This window comes from Acartia tonsa, chromosome 8, assembly GCF_053477335.1.
Source record: "Acartia tonsa isolate MP-2025a chromosome 8, ASM5347733v1, whole genome shotgun sequence".
Taxonomy (NCBI): domain Eukaryota; kingdom Metazoa; phylum Arthropoda; class Copepoda; order Calanoida; family Acartiidae; genus Acartia; species Acartia tonsa.
Genome location: NC_137267.1, coordinates 50002609 through 50026148, shown reverse-complemented (window position 1 = coordinate 50026148; position 23540 = coordinate 50002609). Strand labels below are relative to the sequence as shown.

General features: G+C 30.0%; 1 protein-coding gene across 4 annotated transcripts in view; it reads left to right on the top strand.

Moving 5' to 3' along the window:
* LOC145327209 (uncharacterized) overlaps window positions 1–23540 on the top strand; it is a 153889-nt gene that overhangs the window by 94254 nt on the left and 36095 nt on the right. For 3 of the 4 annotated variants that reach the window (XM_080170787.1, XM_080170788.1, XM_080170786.1), the window contains exons 18-24: window positions 108–213; window positions 820–977; window positions 1340–1438; window positions 5240–5329; window positions 13207–13289; window positions 17236–17409; window positions 20218–20334. In XM_080170787.1, coding sequence (XP_080026913.1) covers window positions 108–213; window positions 820–977; window positions 1340–1438; window positions 5240–5329; window positions 13207–13289; window positions 17236–17409; window positions 20218–20334 — 827 coding nt within the window. The remainder of the gene's footprint in view (window positions 1–107; window positions 214–819; window positions 978–1339; window positions 1439–5239; window positions 5330–13206; window positions 13290–17235; window positions 17410–20217; window positions 20335–23540) is intronic. The other variant, XM_080170789.1, reaches the window with a different exon arrangement.

The following is a 23540-nucleotide window of genomic DNA, read 5'->3' as shown; positions in this document are numbered from 1 at the left end:
AAAATAGCCTAAAAGCACCTAAAGAAATATATAAAGCTTTTCTGAAAAGTACAATCAATTCAGACCAGCAGTTTCCGAGATCTTACTAATTTATATCTTTATTTCAGGATGAGGATTATGTTTCTGGTTTTGGTGTGGACGGAGGAGGTATGGTGGGGGGAGGAGTGGGCCCCGGAGGGGCGAGTGGCGGCCCCATTGTGGCAGGATACTCAGGTAGGAGGGACATTCAAATGTAAAGTATAATAGAACCCAAAATTTTTAAGTACATGCTATCTCTTTAATTCATTGGCTTAAATGCTTTGGGTACTTATAATGAATTTTGATTGGTTCCTAAAGTTTTAAGTAAATACTATCTCTCTCATTCGTTGGCTTAAACCCTTTGGGTAATTATAATAAATCATGATTGGTTGGTTCATCCTAGAGATGTTTATACTTTTAGTCAAAAAATTGTTATTTATACAAGGGGTAATTTTGTTTCTTATCGTTTGGGATGTACATATTTCGTTAATTCTCTTATCCCTTAAGATGAAAACCGTAAAAGTGTCTGACTATGACGTCAGAAAAAAATAACGATTAACCAATGAGAAGCCAGTATTCACAATGGTAAAATATATAGCGGCCTCTCATTGGTTAATTGTTAATTTTTTCATACGTCATAGTCAGACACTTTTACTGTTTTCCTTAAGATCTCTGAAAAAATAGCCAAAGATTTAAAAAAAAGATGAAATAAAGTTATACCTAGCTAATATGGATATGAAAAATACTTTTTATTCTCAAAAAGTTCGTTTGTTGTCACTAATTCTCCATCCGTCTATCTAGGTGCCGGCTACGCGACTGATATCTACGGGCAGGCCGTGGCTGCCAGCCTGACCAGCGAGCTGGAGGGAGATAAGATGGTGCTTAAGATCTGTAAACCTCCACGGGACAAGGACTCCATGGTGGCGCTCACGTGGCAATGTTGTACCTGGGTAGTTGCGGTAAGTTTTCCCGCCTTTTTTTTTGAAGTTGCTACCTAATAATGTATTATATCAATTTCGATTAATACTGGAAAATAAAACAAAATTTCATTTTATTTTATTTATAAAAAAAAGTAAATAAAATTTTGAGAGGTGGTTTCTGTCTGGAGGCGCCAAAATAGTTATAAAACTTCCCAGAACCTCTGAGAAGCTGTATAGTAGAAGTGATTCATCGGTTAGTGAGATTCTTCGGTACAGACAGACATACACACAGAGACACGAAGTTTATTATAATCTACCTATATAACTACCTTCCTGACAATCTATCTATCTGTCTTTCTATCTAATTATTTAGGTATCTAACTTATTGTAAATCTATTTAGTCAATGAAGCGGTCCAGCTGTCCGCATCCGCTGCAAGTTGAACATCAGCTGTCAAGAAGCTATCTTCCTAGCGCAGCTGGTCAAGCAGCTTTCTACCAGGTGAGCCGCCATTTTGTTTTTGTTTTATTGGGATAAGATACTATTTTATAAAAATAGCATAAAACATGACTAGCATTAATATAAAATTTGCCTAAAAAACTCAAAATTATCTCATAACTGATGGGTGGTAGTTTTTTTCCCCGATTTATTTAAGAGGCTAATGCCGCAACTCACAGTATTATCTGTGTATAACCATATTACTATTTGTTTATGTTTACATAACTGTCTATACAGACTAGGGTTGGGCCGGATGTCCGGCAAATTACCGGATAACCGGATATCAAAGAACCGAATAAAAGTTTTCTTTATAAAATGGTGTTTTATTATATTAAAAAGGTTTAAACTTAAATATTTAGTAACTATTAAGTTGATCCTACTTCTGAGAAATAAATCTAATAACTATTAGTACCATATGACTATGAAGTTTTACTTACTTATTGCTATATAGTACCAGGAATAACGCTTGGAAAAGATAGCGTAAAATGGCACAAAAAAATGACGTCATACAATAAAGTTGACCAATGAGAGTCCAGAATACACTATATTTGACCAATAGTAAAATTTATAAAGGCCTACTATCATTGGTTATTTTAACGTTCGACGTCATTTTTTGGTATTGTTGCCTCTTTCTGCTGTCTCCGCTTTTGACTGTTTATTACAGGGATTTCTATAGTATACTGTGAAAGATTATATTGCCGGATATCCGGCTGAACCCTACTACAGACTTAACCAACTATCTAAGATGAGGTATTGAGGATGATTATATGATGTATGCAGTAATTAGTAATTTCTCTCAGAGTTTAACTAACCTAAACATTTTAGCATCCCTTCTGTAGCTGGACAAAGTGTCTCAAAAATCAGCAATGTGACGTCATAAAAATGAAAGAGATAAGAGGAGAATTCGGAAAGAAAACCCTTTAAAAAAGAGATGGATAATCCCTCATTTTTATGACGTAACAAGGCTGATTTTTTAGACACGTTGTCCATCTACAACCCTTCTTCCCCACTTTTTCCAATATTTTATCAGAACCTTCAAAAATTTAAATTGTAAAATTTAAAGACACTTTAATTTAACATAAAAGCTTTAAGTTAGGTTTATTAAAGGATTATTAAGTTTCCATAATAGTTACGTATCCCGTTGGGGCTAGGAATGATGATATGGTTATATCCATGCGGGTGTATTTCCAATGGAACCCAAATATACATGGGATTGTAAATTACACTGGTACCCAAAGTTTTATTATACCTTTATCTTATTCATTGCATTGGCTCAAAAAATTTGGATAATTTTGTTGTATTTTGATTGGTTCATTCTGAACTATTGATATCTAAAGACACAAACACGGATGGTTCTTATCCTTTTGTATAAAATCTATAAAATATTCAACGCCTTATATAATCAAAACAGCATAAACTGCCTTTGACTATATGGCAAACTCTCAAAATAAAACCCTTTAATGTTTGCTATTTTCGAATGAGATATTATGTTGTAATGATTGTTCACCCATAAGGATACCTAGACAGTATAAACAAATATATAAATCTAATCATGGATAAAGGGAAAGGTAATAGAGATATTATGTTGTTATGAGTGTACACAATTAAGGATACCTAGACAGTATAAACAAATATATAAATCTTATCATGGATAAAGGTGTAGGTAATAGAGATATTATGTTGTAATAAGTGTACACCATTAAGGATACCTAGACAGTATAAACAAATATATAAATCTAATCACGGATAAAGGGATAGGTAATAGAGATATTATGTTGTAATGTGTGTACACCATTAAGGATACCTAGACAGTATTAACAAATATATAAATCTAACCATGGATAAAGAGAAAGGTAATAGAGATATTATGTTGTAATAAGTGTTCACCTTTAAGAATACCTAGACAGTATAAACAAATATATAAATCTAACCATGGATAAAGGGAAAGGAAATAGAGATATTATGTTGTAATTAGTGTACACTATTAAGGATACCTAGACAGTATAAACAAATATATAAATCTAATCATGGATAAAGAGATAGGTAATAGAGATATTATGTTGTAATGAGTGTACACCATTAAGGATACCTAGACAGTATAAACAAATATATAAATATAATCATGAATAAAGGGATAGGTAATAGAGATATTATGTTGTAATTAGTGTACACCATTAAGGATACCTAGACAGTATAAACAAATATATAAATCTAACCATGGATAAAGGGAAAGGAAATAAGGGCAAATTTTGTATACTTAGCTTTAAATTGCCTAAGGACATGGATGGAGGGACTTTAAATTACACCAGTACCCAAAGTTTTATAATAATCTTTTATTGTTTTTTTTTTAATTTGGGCTCTCACTTTTGTTAAATTTTTATTTGGGTGTACAAATTTTCAATGTTAAAATATTTCAATTCTGCAGAAGGGGTAATTTTGTTTATCATAAGTAAACATCAATTTATTGTCCGTTATCCCTCAAGACAGAAAAATAGTTGGTTTTTTTCCCCCAAATTATAGATAGACAAACTTTTTTATATAAATTATCCTATCCCTGAACTGTTAAGGCAGAATTTTGCGCAGTATTGTTGTTTTACAATTCTTCTCCATCATTTATTTTTCTTGTAATTACCTTCAAATATCTTAAATCAGCAGCCAATTTTTCTATCTATCCAACTATTTAGTTATCTTTCTATCTATTTAACTAACCTTCAAATATCTTTAATCAGCTGTTAATATTTGTTTCTGTCCATCCAGCTATTTATCCATCCAACTATCTATCTTTCTATCTATCTATCTAACTAACTACTTATTTCCTTGTAAATACCTTCAAATATCTTAAATCAGCAGCCAATTTTTCTTTCTATCCATCCAGCTATCTTTCTAGCTATCTAACTAACTTTTTATTTTCTTTATAATTATCTTCAACTATCTTAAATCAGATGCCAATTTTTCTATCTATCCATCCAGCTATCTATCCATCTATCTATCTATCTAACTAACTAACTATTTATTTACCTTATAATTACCTTCAAATATCTTAAATCAGAAGCCAATTAATTTTTCTATCTATCCAACTAGCTATCTTTCTATCTATCTAACTAACTATCTATTTCCATACTATATCCTTGTAATTACCTTCAACATCTTAAATCAGCAGCCAATTTATCTATCTATCCATCTATCTATCTATCTAGCTAGCTAACTAACTATTTATTTTCCTTGTAATTACCTTCAAATATCTTAAATCAGCAGCCAATTTATCTATCTATCCATCTATCTATCTATCTAGCTAGCTAACTAACTATTTATTTTCCTTGTAATTACCTTCAAATATCTTAAATCAGCAGCCAATTTATCTATCTATCCATCTATCTATCTATCTAGCTAGCTAACTAACTATTTATTTTCCTTGTAATTACCTTCAAATATCTTAAATCAGCAGCCAATTTATCTATCTATCCATCTATCTATCTATCTTTTTATCTATCTATCTATCCAGCTAACTACCTATCTAACTATCTATGTATCTAGGCTGAGACCTGTGGTGGACTAGCCGTGTGCCAACCACTAACAAGAATATGTATCTATCTAACAATCCATCAATCTATCTATCTATCTATCTATCTATAAATCTATCTATCTATCTATCTATCTATCTAACTATCTATGTATCTAGGCTGAAACCTGTGGTGGACTAGCTGTGTGCCAACCCCTAACAAGAATATATATCTATCTATCTAACTAAATATCTAACTATAAATCCATTTATCTATCTATCTATCTATCTATCTATGTATCTAGGCTGAAACCTGTGGTGGACTAGCCGTGTGCCAACCTCTCACAAGAATATCAAATCATCACCATTATCAAGGAGAGAGTCCTTCTGAAGAGGTATACATTTTTTTGGATAGGCTATCTATCTATCTGTTTAGGATTCATTAAATTAAGATATGGTATGGGGGAGTTTTTGTTCGCTTGTTAGGAATACTTAGACATCCCGCAGGGTATAGGAGCAGGGGAAAAAATATTCATTGGGGAGACTTTTATTGAATTTTGATTGGTTAGTTTATTAAGTTTAGTGTCCAAAAGTTTCAACCACTAAATGAATTCTAAAGGGATAATTTTCTACATCATTAATTTATCGGCCATTTTCTTATTTATTTTTTTTTATTTATCTATCGTTTTGACAATCTAACCAATCTAACCTCTCTCCCTTGTTGAAAATGGTGAATTTAACAAGGTGAAAAATGCATAAGAAAATAAGAAAAACATGTTTCCGGGCAAATTTGCATTTTTATTACCACTTAACCTTCCCATTATCTATTTTTCTATATTATCTCTCTCTCTCTCTCTCTCTCTCTCTTTCTCTCTTTCCCTTTTTTGAAAGAAAAGGTTTTCTACATTTAATTTGTGTCCATTCGTAACGGGAAGGTCAAATTGTAATTTTAGGCATTTTTAAATCCTCAAACTATGCATGAGAATTTCCGTAATGATTAAGTATTAACATTATCTTAATATTTGTAAGACTATTTTAAATGTGTTTCTTTTTTATTTTAAATAATTTTAAAATCGTATTTGCATCTTAAAAGTAAAGATATTGCATCTTATGTTTAAATAATTTTTAGACCTTAACACTTTCATTTGTCCGAATTTGGTTAGCTTCGCTTTTACAGATGTTGTTACTCTTGTTTTTTTTCTTTGTTATTAATTTTCTGTGCAATTTTTGGTTAATTCTTTTGGTTTTCCCTTAAAGTTTCTTGTAGAGTACAGAACCTCCTCCCACCCTATCATTTTTAAAAATATATATGTATGAAGGAGGGGGGGGGGGGTATTTTTTCGTTAGTTTTCTTTATTACTTTAAAGGAAGCCTGCAAGACTGCCACAAGTAGACCCAATACCCCAAATTTGAAGCCTTTAGCTTCTATAACAAAAAAGTTCTAGGCATTTTAAAATGACATTTTATGTACAATGAAAATTTTGAAAGAATCTCAATGCTAATGTTAGAAATTTTGAAATTAAACTACGTGGCCTAGAAACAAAATTATAAGCTTATTTTTGTCATAAATTTAGGTTGCCAGTAACTAATTATATTTTTACAATAAAAATATCCATTTTTATAGTCAAAATCATTAAAAAAAATTAAGTTTAACTTGCGTTGTACCGAGTGTACTGTAGCCAATCAGAAGGCTAAATCAGCTAAGCAACCAATCACAGCTGAGCTTGTATTAGTTTTCCCCTTTGTTTCCACTATGAATTTTGTTCACAAATGCAATTTAAATTGAATTTTTTTCATAGATTTTGACTATGAAATGTGGTGTTTTTATTGTAAAAATGTAATCAGTTACCGGCAATCTAAATTTCTGACAAAGATAAGGTTATAATTTTATGTCTAGGCGACATAATTTAATATTGTTTTTTCTTTTATGAGCATTGTAAATCTTTCAAAATTTTCATTGTACATGAAATGCTATTTTATAATGCCTAGAACTTTTTTGTTATTGAAGCTGAAGGCTTTAAATTTGGGGTATTGGGTCTACTTGTGGCAGTCTTTCAGTAGTTAAAGCGTGGTATTTCTTGCAGGCGTCCTTTAATACTTTACATCAGAGGTGGATTCTTACAAAAAATTTGCCCCACTAATCGCTTAGTGGGGCAAAATTGTTTTTGTGAAAAATCCTCCAAAATCACATAAAAAATCTACAAAAATTAAATAAAATCTTATGTTCATAACCCTTATATGATTTTGTTTAATTTTTGTAGATTTTTAATGTGATTTTGGTGGATTTTTCACGAAAAAATTTTGACCCACTAAGCGATTAGTGGGGCAATTTTTTTAAGAATCCACCTCAGGTTAGGTTTGGTTAAGGTTTTGGGCACCGCTTTTATAGGCCCGAAAAGAGTTATGCATAGGAAAAAAACAACCCCCCACCCCTCTTTAATTCCTAAAATAAGAGGGGGAAGGGGGTTAAGTACTCAACAACACAACCAATATAAGGGAAAGTACGCAAAACCTTGTCCTTGGATAATTGAAAACCAAGGTCACCGCTTTAAAATGATAAATTGACAGTTTTTTTTCTTTTCAAAAATCATGTCATAATTAGAAATAAATTAACCACTAATGTTTTTAGAAATTACTTTCATAAACTGAGTTGGCCGTTGCAAAAGCTAAAAATACCAATTTTAACGTAGAAATAAACTATTTTGTCCAAGAAAATGCTAATTGTATGTAATATAGCATGTTTACGTACATATAAAGTATTTATTAGAAACGTATGATAAGAAACAATACTACTGTTGTATGCCATTCTGATTCATAAAAAAACGCCAAGGTCTTTAGTTGCTTTAATTTTTGATGGAGTACTTTATTTTAGGAAGGGAGGTGTCACTTAGTCTGTTTATTACACTAGTTCCCAAAGTGAATTCTTCCCAAAGTGACTTCTTATACGTTCCTTAACAACCATGGTGACTTTTATTGAATTTTAATTGGTTGATTCATTTAGTTGAGTGTCAAAACGTCTCAACCACTAATTGTAATCTACAGAAGGGGTAATCTAGTGTATCATCATTGGGGATGTACGTACATCAATTTATCGGCCAATGTCCTATCTATTTAGATTTCTAATTTTATATAGTATCTTTTTTTCTGCATACATTTGTGCAAATTCATTTGAATACAGTTACATAATTCAGTATTATCCGATAAATAAGAACATTCGAGTATAGTCCCTTTCGTGGCAACACCCCTTAAGGGGCGATTCGTCGTATTTTTAAAAGGATTTTAATAGGTTTTTTTTTCGGTTAGGTTAGGTTATATTAGGTTAGGTGATTGCCCCGCCGGGTTAAGTAATTGGCCCCGCAGGGCTAGAGCCACCCGCAGGGGCTAGAAAAAGGAGAAAGGCTACTGTGAAAAATACCAAGAATCGCCCCTTAAGGAGCGTTGCCACGAAAGGGACTATACCCGAACATTCAACTTAATTATTCATTATATAATTATAATGTTTCTTTTAGCTCTGTAGAAATTTCTGTGAATTCAGTAGAATACAGTTATATAATTATCCAGAGAGGGAGGGGGATATTGGACTGTAAATTATGCTGGTACCCAAAGTTGTATAATCAAGTTATCTTATTCGTTGGCTTAAAAACTTTAGAGAATTTTATTAAATCGTTATTATTTGCTTTAAACTATCACTGTTCAAGTTTTTAAATCAGGGGTAATTTTGTTTATCATCATTAGAAAGTTCATCAATGTACTTTCCCTTAAGATCCCTAGAGTAACAGAAAGTACAGTTCTGAGTACATTGCAAATTAATTTAGATCATTCCTTTTATATTTGCAAAGTTTTGTCATAATTCAACTTTCTATTTAGGGATGAAACTATTATTATTTACAAACTCATAATCAATATTCTAGTATGGCTGGTTTAAAGCTGGTTTTGAGTCATACTGAAAAGTCATGTATCGTATTACAGACAATTGTTCACGAATAATAAGACAAAAATCATAATATTATTACAAGTTTTGTTAGCCAGGGCTTTCGGTCCCTTCGGGACTAACAAAACTAGTTTTAATCTTTAATTTTCATTTTAATATCCACGGAAAGCTGTCTATAATACGATAGGATACGTGATTTTTCATTACGATGCGATAAATAACTATTCTTGTATAGCTTCGAATCCGAGTAATATCTGCTGGATTAGAACCGGTTCTAAGCCATACTGAACAAATCATGTATTGAATCGTATTTTCAGACAATTGTTCACGAATAATAAGACAAAAATTATAAGATTATTACCAGTTTTGTTAGACCGGGTCTTCGGGGCTAACAAAATTGGTTTTAATCTTTAATTTTCATTTTAATATCCACGGAAAGCTGTCTATAATACGATAGGATACGTGATTTTTCATTACGATGCGATAAATAACTATTCTTGTATGGCTTCGAATCCGAGTAATATCTGCTGGATTAGAACCGGTTCTAAGCCATACTGAAAAGTCATGGATTGTATAGTATTACAGACAATTGTTCACGAATAATAAGACAAAAATTATAAGATTATTACCAGTTTTTTCGCCCGGGCCTTCGGGACTAACAAAACTAGTTTTAATATTTAAATTTCATTTTAATATCCACGGAAAGCTGTCTATAATACGATAGGATACGTGATTTTTTTATTACGATGCGATAAATAACTATTCTTGTATGGGTTCGAATCCGAGTAATATCTGCTGGATTAGAATCGATTCTGAGCCATTTTGAACAATTATATATGTATCGTATCGCATTAAAAACAATTCTTAATTAACAGTAAAATAAAAATCTGAAAATTATTCTCAGCTTTGCTAGAACCATTTTTCTATCAAACTCTCATTTAAATTCATACAAGAATATCAATCCAAGTATCTTCATATCTAACTATATATCTATCTGTAATAGATGTAATATCATTGCAAGAAGTCTGGACTATCTATGACCAAGATATTTTTAAAATAGATGATTATATCTTTATCTATAAGTGTAGAAAGAATAAAGGGGGCGGCGGGATAGCCTATTATATTCATAAAAATCTAAAATTCAAAATATTGAATGAATTGTCAACATTTGAAGAAGGTTTATTTGAGTCACTCACAATTCAACTTGAATATAACAGAGAGAAATTTGTTTTAAGTAATGTCTACCGGCCTAATACTACTAAAATTGGATTTACAGAATCTCAACAAATGGATTTTTTTATTGATAATTTTTCTAACCTACAAAGTAAATTAATGTCTTTTAAATGTGCCTCTTACATTTTCACAGATTCTAATTTTGATATTCTAAAATACTATTGTCATGAAAAAACAAATGATTTTCTTGAAAATTGCATTGCAAATGGTTTTTTATCTTTGATAACAAGACCAACAAGAATTTCTAGGACAACAGCAACATGTATTGACCAAATTTTTACTAACGCAAAAGATAATAGTTTTCATTCAGGAATTTTATTAAATGATATATCTGATCATTTTCCAACTTTCACAATAACACCTTATTCATATAAAGCAAGTAAAGAATCTTTTATTTTTACAAGAAATATTAATGAAGAAAAAATTACTGAGTTTATCAATCTATTAAGAAATGTTAATTGGGAAAATGTAACTAACAGTATGGAACCCCAACATTGCTTTAATAAATTTTATGAGCTTTTTAATGAATTTTATGAACTTTCTTTTCCTTTACAAAAGATAAGAATTAATAAGAACATACATAAAATTGAAAAATTTATGACTGATGGTTTAATGAGATGTAGAGATAAAAAATTTGAATTGTCAACATTAAGTATTAATGAACCAACTGCTGAAAATATTAGGATGTATAATAGATATAGAAATGTCTATAATCGTGCAATAAAAACAGCTAAAAAATTGTATTATTGTAATGAGCTAAAAAAATGTAAATCTGACTTGAGGAAAACTTGGGATATTATTAGAGATGCAATCCGAAAAACAAAAGATAAAGCAACATGTATCAATGAATTGAAGTTTAATGATTCTATATATTTGGATAATGAAGAAATTTCTGAGAAATTGAATGAACACTTCACTTCTGTAGCAAGCAAGATATCATCTAAAATAAATCCTTCTAACATTGATCCGTGTAGCTATATACCTAATTATAATTCCAGTTTTAAAATGCATACAATAAACCCAAATATAGTTATAGATATTGTTAAAAAAATGGGAAATAAACAAAGTATAGACATTTTTGGCCTGTCAAATTCTTTTTTAAAGAAAATAATTTCTGTTATTGCTCTTCCTCTCTCTCATGTCATTAACCAAACTATTTTAACTGGAAAAATACCTTCTGAATTAAAAATCGCAAAAGTTATACCTATTTTTAAGTTAAAAGGGAATAATTCTAATGAAAAAGCTGATCCATCAAACTATAGGCCAATAAGTTTATTAGCTATTTTCTCAAAAGTTTTAGAAAAAGTAATTTATCAACAACTTTCTTGTTATTTGATTAGTAATAATATCATTTTTGAACATCAGTATGGATTTCAATCAAAAAAGTCTACAATACACCCTGTGGTACACCTCTTAAATTACATAGCTGAAGCAAAAAACGATAATAAAACTGTAATTGGAGTCTTCTGTGATCTTGCAAAATGTTTTGATACAATTCCACACCATATTTTAATTAAAAAGTTGTCAAAAATTGGCATTAATGGCATTGAACTTGAATGGTTTAAAAATTATTTAAGTAATAGACAGCAATTTGTACATGTAAACAACACTGACTCAACAAAGCTGAAAATAGATAGAGGCGTCCCACAGGGCTCTATTTTAGGACCAATTCTATTTTTAATCTACATAAATGATCTTAAAAACTGTACTGATTTATTTACCCTATTATTTGCTGATGACAGTAATTTTTTAATTTCTGGTAAAAACTTTACAGAGATAAAACTGAAATTAAACAATGAACTTAAAAAGATATCTGATTGGTTTAGGAGTAATCAAATGAGCTTAAATCCTGATAAAACTAAAATTATGATATTTAATAAAAACGAAAATACTATTGATTGGAATGCTCTTAATATTAAGCTAAACTTTAACAATGAAAATGAGTTTGATCCTGAGAAAATAAAAATCTTAAATTATGTCAATTCAAGTAGCAATATTCCTGCAATTAAATTCCTAGGTGTATTTATAGATCCTTCTTTAAATTTTAAATATCATGTAGAACATTTACGTAAAAAAATTTCTAGTTCCTTATTTCTTATAAATAGAGCTAAACATATACTGAATTTAGATAGCAAAAAAATGCTTTTTCATTCCCTTATAAATAGTCATTTACTTTACTGTTTACCTGCCTGGAGTTGTGGTCTTAAATCTACTATGGAACCATTAATTAAATTGCAAAAAAAGGCAATAAGAATTGTTTTTAGTAAGAAACACATCTCACACACAATGCCTTTATTTAAAAAAATGAATGTCCTTCCTTTACATGAATCAGCTAATTATTTGAAATTATTATTTATGTATGATTTTATAAACAGTAAGCTACCAAGTTCCTTTCAAGGTACATGGCTTCGCCGTAACCAATTACATACCAGAAATCTTAGAAACTCAAAAATGTTTGATGTTAAAAAGCCGAAGTTTAAATCTATTGAAAGATTTCCTAAGTATCATTTTCAAGAATTATGGAATAACCATTGTAATAATGATTTATTAACCCACAATCAACCAAGAAATAAATTTATTAAAAATCTAAAAGAATCTTTGTTATCAAGCTTAATTCTAGTGTGTAACAACCCATTATGTCAAGAATGTAGATAAATTTATATTTCTTTTCAATATTGTTTGAAATCTGATAAATTAATCAAAATTTATTTTTTTTAAATTTTTAAAATTTCTATTATTGCAATAATGGTGTGAGACTTGTATGCCCTAATCAATCCTTCCTATTATCATTCTTTCCTCTCCAATATGATTTCATTTATTGCTTATTATCTTTTTTTTCTATTTTTTTGTCTTATTTATATGGCCTGTATGAAAACAATGTGTGTATACACATTACTGCATACTCCTATTTTTTAGGAAACTGCCATTTGGGAAGAAAATATTTTTATAAATTAACCATATCAATAAAATTTTTCTGTATATATAAATGTATATAATATTCATTTAATTCATTTATTATTGTAGTTTTTTTTTTCTATGTATGTACACCCAAGAATAATAAATCTAATCTAATCTATCTATCTTCTATCTATCTATCTATCCTTCCAGGTATTCTTCAGCAAGCCCTCCATCCTGCACTCTGAACAGCCAATGAATCCTGTTCAGAAACAATACACACATGATCCATTCAGGTAAACATTTTTTTGTACATTAACCGTAACTGGAAAAGTGTCTCAAAAATCAGCCATGTGACGTCATAAAAATTAGGGAGATTAGAGGAGAAGTTGGAAAGAAAACCCCTAAAAAAGATATGGATAATCCCTCATTTTTATGACGTCATATGGCTGATTTTTGAGTCACTTTGAGGGTATAGTATCAGGAAATATAGCCTAAAACCAACCAAAACATTTTCCAGAGAGTTCCAAGAAAGTAAAAACATCATAATACCAGTCATTGTCGAAATCTCTAAAATTTATAAAAAAAAAAGATAGTAAAAGATATTTTGTTTATTTTCCTCAAAAATTAACTAAAAAATCAATTCTGTTATTAATTTAATTTGGATTTCAAAAAGTTAGAAGATATTTTTGTCTGATTAAATACAAATAAAAAATTTAATGTTTGTATAGTCTAAAGAATAAAAAAAACATATTTAAAAATTTTATGAAAGAAAAATGAAGTGAATAGGTAAAAAATAAAAAAAAAGGTTTAATTAATTGAAAATGCATTACTGAGTTTTGAAAAGTATTAATAAGGGTAATTATTTAATTCATTAGGGTTTTCCTTGCTATAAATATGTTTAAACAAGGTTAAACATATAGTAAAGCACACACTCACACACACACACACACACAAAGAATGGACATACAGACGGACATGCTGGTTATAGAGTAGATGACGATTTACAAGAAAAATATTTAAAAAAGATTTAAAATCATAATCACAGAATAATTGAGTGTATCATATTTTTTTATAAACTCACTTCCCCATGAATTGTAAAAAAACGAATGTATAAAAGTAATATGAATCTTTTAACTAAAAGTTTAGCGGTATAACTTTAAATAGAAGCCAAAAAATTTACATTTTCTACTTAAAAATCACATTTCAGCTGTAGCACTAAAGGTGATATTGAAGTAAGAGTTGTTGCTTTTTGTCACAGGAATCTTCTCAAACAATTTGAGCCTTATTTGCTAAATAGTAGGGTTGGGCCGGATATCCGGTTTGGTCGGATATCTGGCCGGATACCGGATATTGAATGCAGTTACCGATTATTCTGCTGATTTCTGATGCCGGATATCCAGTTATCAGGTAGGATATCCGGTAATTTTCCGGATATCGAACGTTCGTCAGATGTCTGGCCGGATGTTAGATATCCAGCATTAGAAATAAGCCGGATATCCGGTATCCGACCAAAAGAGTATCCGGCCCAACCCTACAAAATTGAGAAACTTAGGTTATTCTTAAGATATAATTTGGAATTATAGAGTAGTTTCGCTGTTAATAAAATGGAATACAAATAGAAAACGATGTATTTGTGTATATTTACATATATTATTTATGCATAATTTATTATTTTCAATAAATATACACTGACTGTGCACTGTAAAAAAATAGTTCCATTATGAAAAAATGTTTAAGTTTAACTATTGAATTGAAGCTAAATATTTTGTATAAGAGAGAAGTGGGGTAATAACTTTCAATAGGGTGCTAAATCAGAGGTCTAAAGAGATAAGACAATGGCTGATAAATTAATGTACATTCGTAATGACGTCAAACAAAATAACCCCTTATATAAAATACAATCAGTGGTTGAAACGTTTGGACATTAACTTAATGAAGAAATCAAAATTTGATAAATGTCCCTAAAGTTGTGTAGCAACGAATGGAAACGTTATTATCAAACGTTGGGGACTAGTGTAATAAGTGACCCTCCCTGCAAAGTACAAAAATCAGTGGGTTAAATTTTATCTCTAATTTAGAGTTATTCCAAAGTTGTTTTATCAGTTCTTTAAATCAGAAAAGTGTTTAATAGGTTTTTTTTTTTTTAAATATTATCCTTTATAGCCCTCTTGTTACACAAATATCGACACTTCTTATTAAAGTTTGATTAATTTACCTTTAAAATAAATTACATATTTATAAATACACATATTAAAGTTTCACCCATTTAAATAAATTTTTGCAGTGTACAATTCCAGCAGACAAAAACAACATTGCTACTTAATATTGATACTTTGAATTAATCATTTCTAGCCCATGTTATAATAAACTATTTCAACCATAAATTGAAGGTTGAAGTAGTTCATAAGATCTCTAAAATGGTAGACAAGTCTTATTTGACTAGGGAGGGAGGGGACAATATATTGTTTATTAGACTAGTCCCCAAAGTTTTTTAATAAAGTTTTCTTATTGGTTAGCTTAACAATTTTCAATGAATTTTGATTGGTTGGCTCATAAGTTAACGACCACGTTTCATTCATTAATTGTAAAATACAGAAGGTATTATTTTGATCATCAACATTTGGGATGTACACCAAATTACCGGCCATTGCTAATCCCTTTAGATCCCTTATATTTAACTAAATGGTCTCTATTTGAAGTGCGTCAAAAAAACTAAAGGGGTAGTTTCACGAAAGGCATTTTTCAAGTCTTGATATTTTCAAAACTACGTGGTAGAAAATTTAAATTCTTTCAAATATATGCCACATAAATATAGTTTAACCCATTAACTAGAAAAAAATATGCGGTTTACTAAATTAAGTTAAAACGCATTTCGTGAAACAACCCATTTACACTATTTTTTGTAAATCACTTACTTGGACAGTCAAACGTTCGGACATATCTAGTAAATGAGTAGCTGTGCTATACTTCAGGGATCTAAAGGGATAAGACAATGGCTGATAAATTTATGTATATCCCAAATGATGATACAAAAAACTACCCCTTCTGTGAAATAAAATAGGTGGTTGAAATTTAAGAACCCTCAACTTAATTAACTAACCAATCAAAATTTACTAAAGTCCCCAAAGTTGTTAAGACATCAAATAAGAAAACATTTTTATAAAACTTTGGGGACTAGTGTAATAAACAGCCCATTGTCCCCTCTCTCTCTCTAGCTAAACTTAACATTTGAACAGGTATAAAAATATTGAATGATCTATTTTTAAGAAGTTATACCAAGAAGAGAAAATGATGTCAGAAATAAAATGAAATGTCAGACATTTTAATAATTTCGGCAAAAACCAAATACCACACAATTTTTCATATTAAATGATTACTCTGAAGATAATTGCATTTTATTTTTGCGTCTAAAAATTACGTTGTACTGGCCTACCATTGGCCAATTCAAATGTATACTGGCTAGCCATTGGTGATTTAGTCTGGCCTATAATTAGTCATTTGTGTTGAGTAACGTAATTTTTCATAAATAATAAAATAAATAAAGCTACAGCTGCCAAATGCCTTTAATTTTTTTTGTTAAGCTGAAACTATAAAAAAAATTATTTTAGCTGACAGTTTCTGGTACTCTTATTCATATCTTTTTAAATTCATAGCGACTGTTACTTATATATAAAAGCTCCAAAGCCCTTATTATTCTTTTATATAAAGTTTTTCTTTATATCTTCATGTTTTAAGTTTCCTCTAATCTCTCATGCAATTCAAAGTTACAATTTATCTAAAAATAAATTTTGCAAGAATATTATACTTTTTCATCTAAAATATTTCTTAGAAGTGTAACTATTATATAAAACAGACTATTCACCCACTTAACAGAATCAAAATAAGAACATACAACATAGGTTGTACAATAATTTAACCATTACATTCACTTAATATGTAATATGTCTTGAAGATATTTTTGTGCAATTGTCTTATCAAACAATCAAAGTATCATACTTTTTACATTACAGTAAAGCAATAGCAGGGGAAGGGGTTCAATAATTTTATGTCCCAACTCTATGAACCCTGTGCTGACTTTCAATTTGGTACTTGAGTATCAGTCAATGGCGTCAGAAATATTAGCAATTTGCTAGCAGACAATAAAGGTCCACAACACTGGATCCAGGAAATTTTCTTGGTTATAAACCTAAATTTATAGATTTATACTTTTGATAAAATTTCTAATTGATTTGTAATCAGGGGTGAATGGATTGACTATGGCAGTAGTCCCAACATGAATAATCAGACCATGCATGGAAATACCCAAAACCAGTATGGAAATACCCAGAATCAGTTTGGGAATACTCAGAACCAATATGGCAACAATACCTGCAATGTTTATGGTAACACCTACTATCCCTGGTGTAACTGCAGGTCAATAAAGTGTGTCTCAAATTTAGAAATTGTAAAACTAATTGACTAACAATGAGTTGGAAAAACTAACAATTGTGCTTGTTATATTTTCCTAAAAAAACTAACATTTTTTTCATAATTTACTAACCATTAACATAAAAGCTCCTTTTCAATCGATCAATTGTTTTAGAATTATAATGAAAAACTAATAAGACAATAAAGTTTTAATGCATTAAGAGATTTTTTAATATGAAGTACATAACTTTCATCTTAAAAATAGATGAAACTTCAAGAATTTGTGCCTTAATCTAGCCTTTTATTGTTTCTTTATTGAAGAAAAAACTACTTGAACCTTGAAGCTAGGCCAGACCTGTATGAGCAAGAGCATATGATACATCATAATATACATATCAACTCTATGCAGTACAGCACACTGTGGCTTCAAATGGATTGGTATTAAAAATATATATAAAAAAATTTGGGAAAAGGGTGTATACTTAATTTTATTTGTTTGAATGAAAACTATATTCTATCAAAAATAAAGCAATTAACAGTTTTTCTAGTATGGATTTGATCTGCTGTATTAGAACTGGTTCAATTTATGAAGTAATATTTTATTACATACAATTTTCCACTAAAAAAATAAAATAAAATTGGATTAGTCCATGTTATATTAACTAAGGCTTTTTAACCCCTTTATCCTAAATTTTTTAAATTTTATTATTACAAATTACCAATCAATACTATTTCATAAACACATTTTGCCTTAATTTAGCAAAGCAGGGTTTAATAATTCCCAGAAACCTTACATTTTAAGCCACAGTGATATTTATGAACTGGATGGTGTACACAGCATAGAAGATGATCAGAGGGTGTCCTTGGGGAATTCTTTCTACCATTAGCTACTTTTCTTCTCAACAAGTAGCACTAACAAACAAATACATGCATTATTGCATTTCTCAGAGTGGTAACAGAAAAAAGTTCTTCAAAATAGAAGTTGATGAATTATGCAATACAGTAAATAAAAAACTAATAAAATAAAAATCATACCAAATTTATAAAATAAAAGCGGTATACCTGTTTATTCAAATCAATAAATTAATACGATAACAATTATTTATATATGTTATTAAGTTTACAGTCGCTAATATTCTCAAACAGTTAAAAATTCCACATTTTTTCTGTGTTAACCCTGCAAATACCCTCAGACCTGCTTTCATGTATCACAAAAGAAAAACTGCATTACATACCTTTCCAACCCTATGCAGTTATATACTATACATATATTCAAACTAGATCATTACGTTACAAAGAAGAAAAATATATTTTTCTAACATAAAAATATAATGTTTTATTTTTAATGACAAATGGTAATTTAAAAAATGTAAAAAAAACCTGACCATAGACAGGTTTTAATAGCTGAAGGTTTCTTTTATATGCTTTCCCCCCTAAAATGTTAATGTATCAATTACCTCATACAGGGGAGGCTGATGTCCATTACACATTCCCCTACTCTGTTATGAATGTTGCTCTTTGACATAGTAGCAGTATGACCAATCTTTTGGTCCTTATTTATGATGCGTTGTTGAGCCAAGATCCAAACTCATTACCTCCCAATATCTAAAAGGCTTACAAATGTAAGGATAAACAAATTAATGAAAAAGTGCTTAATCTCATGTATTATAGTCATATTGGATATAGAGAGTGCAAAGAAATCCCACAATTGTATAAATGCTATGCCTACTGCTACACATGTTAAAAATGTTCTCTGTATTCAAACTATATAAGGTGTATTCTGAGTAACACAAAGGAATATAAAGGAATACATAAACCCATATGAGAAGAGAGAAAGAGGATTATTACTAAACAACAAATACAAAACTGGGTCAAAGGCAAAGAGAGTGTAATATGATATTATGTGAATAGTTGCAAGGGTATGTGTGGAGCTGCTCATATGTATCTAATGACTAAACTATACTAATGACTTGAGATTCTTGATATGCAAAGTGTATGAGATGTGCATTGTTAGAGGTCAACAATGCTGTAAGTAAACTAAGATAAAAGAATAAAGGTAGAAGTATGAATTTATGGATGGAGGACAAATAATTGTTTGCATAAGGTTCAAGCAATTTTATGTTTTGATTAAACATGATCAATTACTAAATTAAATAAAACAAATTTACTTTAACAATAAAACCTTAAATTGTTAAAGTAATAGCGTGTAATGATTCAAATAAGAAAATTGTGTGTAATTTTTTAAACATTTTATATCATTTTAAAATGGAGTTGAATTTCTTTTGTTATTAACTATTGATTAGCTGACTGTTCAGAATTACTAACTAATCATCCAACACTTAATTGTTATTTTTACACCATCTACTAACAAAAATAAAACTAAATGTGTAATGCCTTGACGGTTATACTCTAGTGCCATCTCTTAGCAAAAAGTTGAACTATATTTCTAAGTAAAAATAGAAAGTAAAATTTTTTGAGCTATCTAATTACAAAATATTAAACTACTTTCAAAACTTTTTGCCAGCATTTTTCAACAGTAAAGGTTGATACTTTGATGTCATTCAAAAAATAATTAACTTAAATTGAACTGCACTTTGTACTACTTATGAGATTGCACCTTTTGTGCCATCTGTTAACAAAAAATTTAACTATTTTTAGAACTTGTAGCTGGCAGTTGCTAAAAGTTGAGAGTGATACTTTTATCCCCCCCCCCCTCCTTTTTACACTATTATTTACTATAATAAAATTTTTCTCTTTTAGAGAATGCAAAAAAGAAAAGAGCCATCTGTTAACAAAATATTAAACTATTTTTAGAACTTGTAGCTGGCAGTTGCCAAAAGTAGAGAGTGATATGCCCCGCATGAGCAGTGATGTTGGAGTATCTAGAATATGGAACAGGATGCTGGACGCTGCTTTTGATAATTCTAACAGGTACAACATTATTTTAGATTAGCTTTTAGCTGGACAAAGTGTCACAAAAATCAGCCATGTGACGTCTTAAAAATGAAGGAGATAAGAGGAAAAGTGGGAAAGAAAACCCCTAAAAAAGAGATGAATAATCCCTCATTTTTATGACATCTCAAAGCTGTTTTTAGGCACTTTGTCCAGCTACATTAGCTACACTATAAAAATACTTGGAGCTACGTCCATAGAAGCCTCTAGGGGCCTAAAGATGGGGAGGATTGTTAAGCTCGACCCTCCATTTTAAAGTAAGTTAAAGGAAAATTGGAGGTGAAAATAATTTTTTTTCTATGGACGATTTCACTTGGGATGGTGGGGATACCTTCCCACAAATAGTTATGAACCTTATAAGAAGCTTCAATGTAATGGAGAATCATATAGGTCCTGTTGTTAGCGATATCTTTGTTACGGGCATAGAAAAAGTTTATTATTTTATATAATAGGATAATGTTATTACGTCCGTTTTTCTGTCAATCAATTTAAGTATAACTTGAAGCTAGTATAGAAATTACCGATATGGCTTAATTTTATAAAACCAGGGAACTAAAGGGATAAGACAAAAGCCGATAAATTGATGTACATCCCCAATGTTTATACACAAAGTTACCCCTCTTTAGACTGAAATTAGTGGTGTAAACGCATAAACACTCAACTTAATAAATCAACCAATCAAAATTCACTAAACTAACGATTAAGAAAACATTAATATAAAACTTTGGGGGACTTCTGTAATAAACAGCCCATTTTCCACTCTCTTTTGCTTGAAAAAAAAACTATCGTAGGTCCGATATTTGTGACCATCAAAATGATAAAGGTTTGAAAAATTTGGGATAATTTTTACAAAATTTGAAAAATTAAATATAAAATTTACGGTTTAATCAAAAACACATAATATATAACCAAAATATATTATCTAACATAGATCTAGAGAGGCTAAATATAAATTAGAACTATGCTATTCCCCCCTCTCTTCTATTCATATGCTTGCTTTTTATGCTCATTTTATGCAACAGCCTATCGTACAAAACTGCAAAAATGTGTTGTACTGAGATGAAAAAATTGTTATTATATAAAGTACTACAGGTTTTTGTCTGAAGCTTAAGATTTAAAAAACCACTTGGGTTCTCTGTTTTAATTAAGCTTCATATGTGATGGTTTAGGCTATCTTTTTTGAAGTCTTGTTTTCAGCTATTTTTCTAGCTCTCTGCTCTTTAGAATACAAAGCCCATAGATGTTAGGGGCGTGGTAGCTAGTAACTTATTCAAGTAAAGAGCATTTATATTTTTAGATTTTTTAGATTAGTTATAACAGCCATCTGTTCATTTTACCATAATTTATTTCAACAAACAAAATATTTTAGCAATTCTGCTTAAGCACCATGCATACAATATTTCACTGTGGACTATTTTATGCAGAAATTGTTACAGTTTTACATATTTATGTAAACAAACGTATTAGGGTTGCTTCAGTCCTTTTATTGGCTGGTGCAAGATTTAAAAAAATTAAAATAACCAATCATTTGCTGGATTTTTATCTTTCTATTGGCTTAGAAAATAAGGTATGCTAAATTGACCAATGATAAATGGTTAAATTTTTTTACTTAACAATCATTGGCTAGTTTAATTGACTAGTATGAATAACGGACCAATGACAAAAGTATCAAAACTAGTGTTGTGCGTTGATTGGCTAGTTTAATCTGACTTTTTGAACAATCTGCTATTTACTGTTTCATGATTGGATCTATCCTTTAATGAATTATCTAATCACAATTTTTGGGATATACATCAATTTTTCGGCCATTTTCTTATCCCTTTAGATCCCTGATAAATATTGCATGCAAGCTTAAATGTTGACACATTTGTTGAGCAGATGAAAACCATTTACAAAACTCTTTTATAACAAAATTATATCACCCACTATATTTGTATTTAAAATCAACAAAATATGATTTTAAGATATTGTTATTCCATGATATTCTAATCTAAAAGTGTTATTTAAAAGCGCTTTGGTAAGATTGACAAAAAAACCAGAATGTTTATTAATATGAGGATCTGATTCTGATAAGCCCGGATAAGGATTCTAACTATTTCAAGGGGACTTCCCAAGAAAACCGCTACTTTTTTTTAGATTTTCTAAAAACTAAAATTGTAAATGTAAGGTCTTTTTCCCCTCCCTTTCTCTAAGTTAATTAGATTGTTTTAAAAAATCATATCTTTATTGAAAGTATCTCGCTACATTATATTTAATCCTAATATATGAAGTTGTACGTTTTTTTTTGTCCAAAGCTTTAAGATCTCAATAACAACTGAACTGATTTAGTTTACCGTTTTAGGGAAGCCTTGTACAGGTCCTTATATTAAGATTTAAGCTTTTAGATGGTTTTAGCTATTTTCTGCCCCTTCCATACACCTTGGAATACGTACCCCTAGATGCTAGGGGCGTAGTTACTAGTTATTATAAAAAGGCCTGTGTGTCTTTGTATTTGTGTATATGTGTGTATGTGAGTGTGTGTGTGTGTGTTTAAGAATGGTATGTGAATGCATATGTAAAGGGCCCTGGTTTTGTCATCCCAATGCCATCCGGAGTTCAACCAGGGATTCTAAGGGATAAGACAATTTACAACAAAATTGATGTACATCCTCAATTGTGATAAACAAAATTATCCTATTGAAGATTAAAATTATTGGTTCAAAAAGATTGGACATCTCTAGTTGGAACCAACTAAACAAAAATTCTAAAATGTACCCAAAGTTTTTTTTGTGCTATTGAATAAGAAAATGTGGTTATAAAACTTTGGGTACCAGTACAATATACAGTTCAATATCTCCACCCTCCATGCGATCGACACAACAATGGGAAAAGGCGATATCTTAAAAACAGCAAAATAATATCATTATCATTTTTATTTTCTTTATGAACAGTCGAGAATCATTTTACCTAGAGACAAAGTTCGTGTAATCAAAGGATCAATTTTCTAAATGAGACTTGAAATTTTATCAATGTTAATAATTGTTTGGGGGTTTTTATGTCCATCCATAATCTTAAAGGCATAAGTTTTTATGGAAAATAATCTATTTTTATTGGTTTTTACTAAAAATGCTTGAAATAGAATTGCTTAATTGTATGAAAATATGCAGAATGAGAATATCTTAATGGAAAATGCATTACTTTTTTAT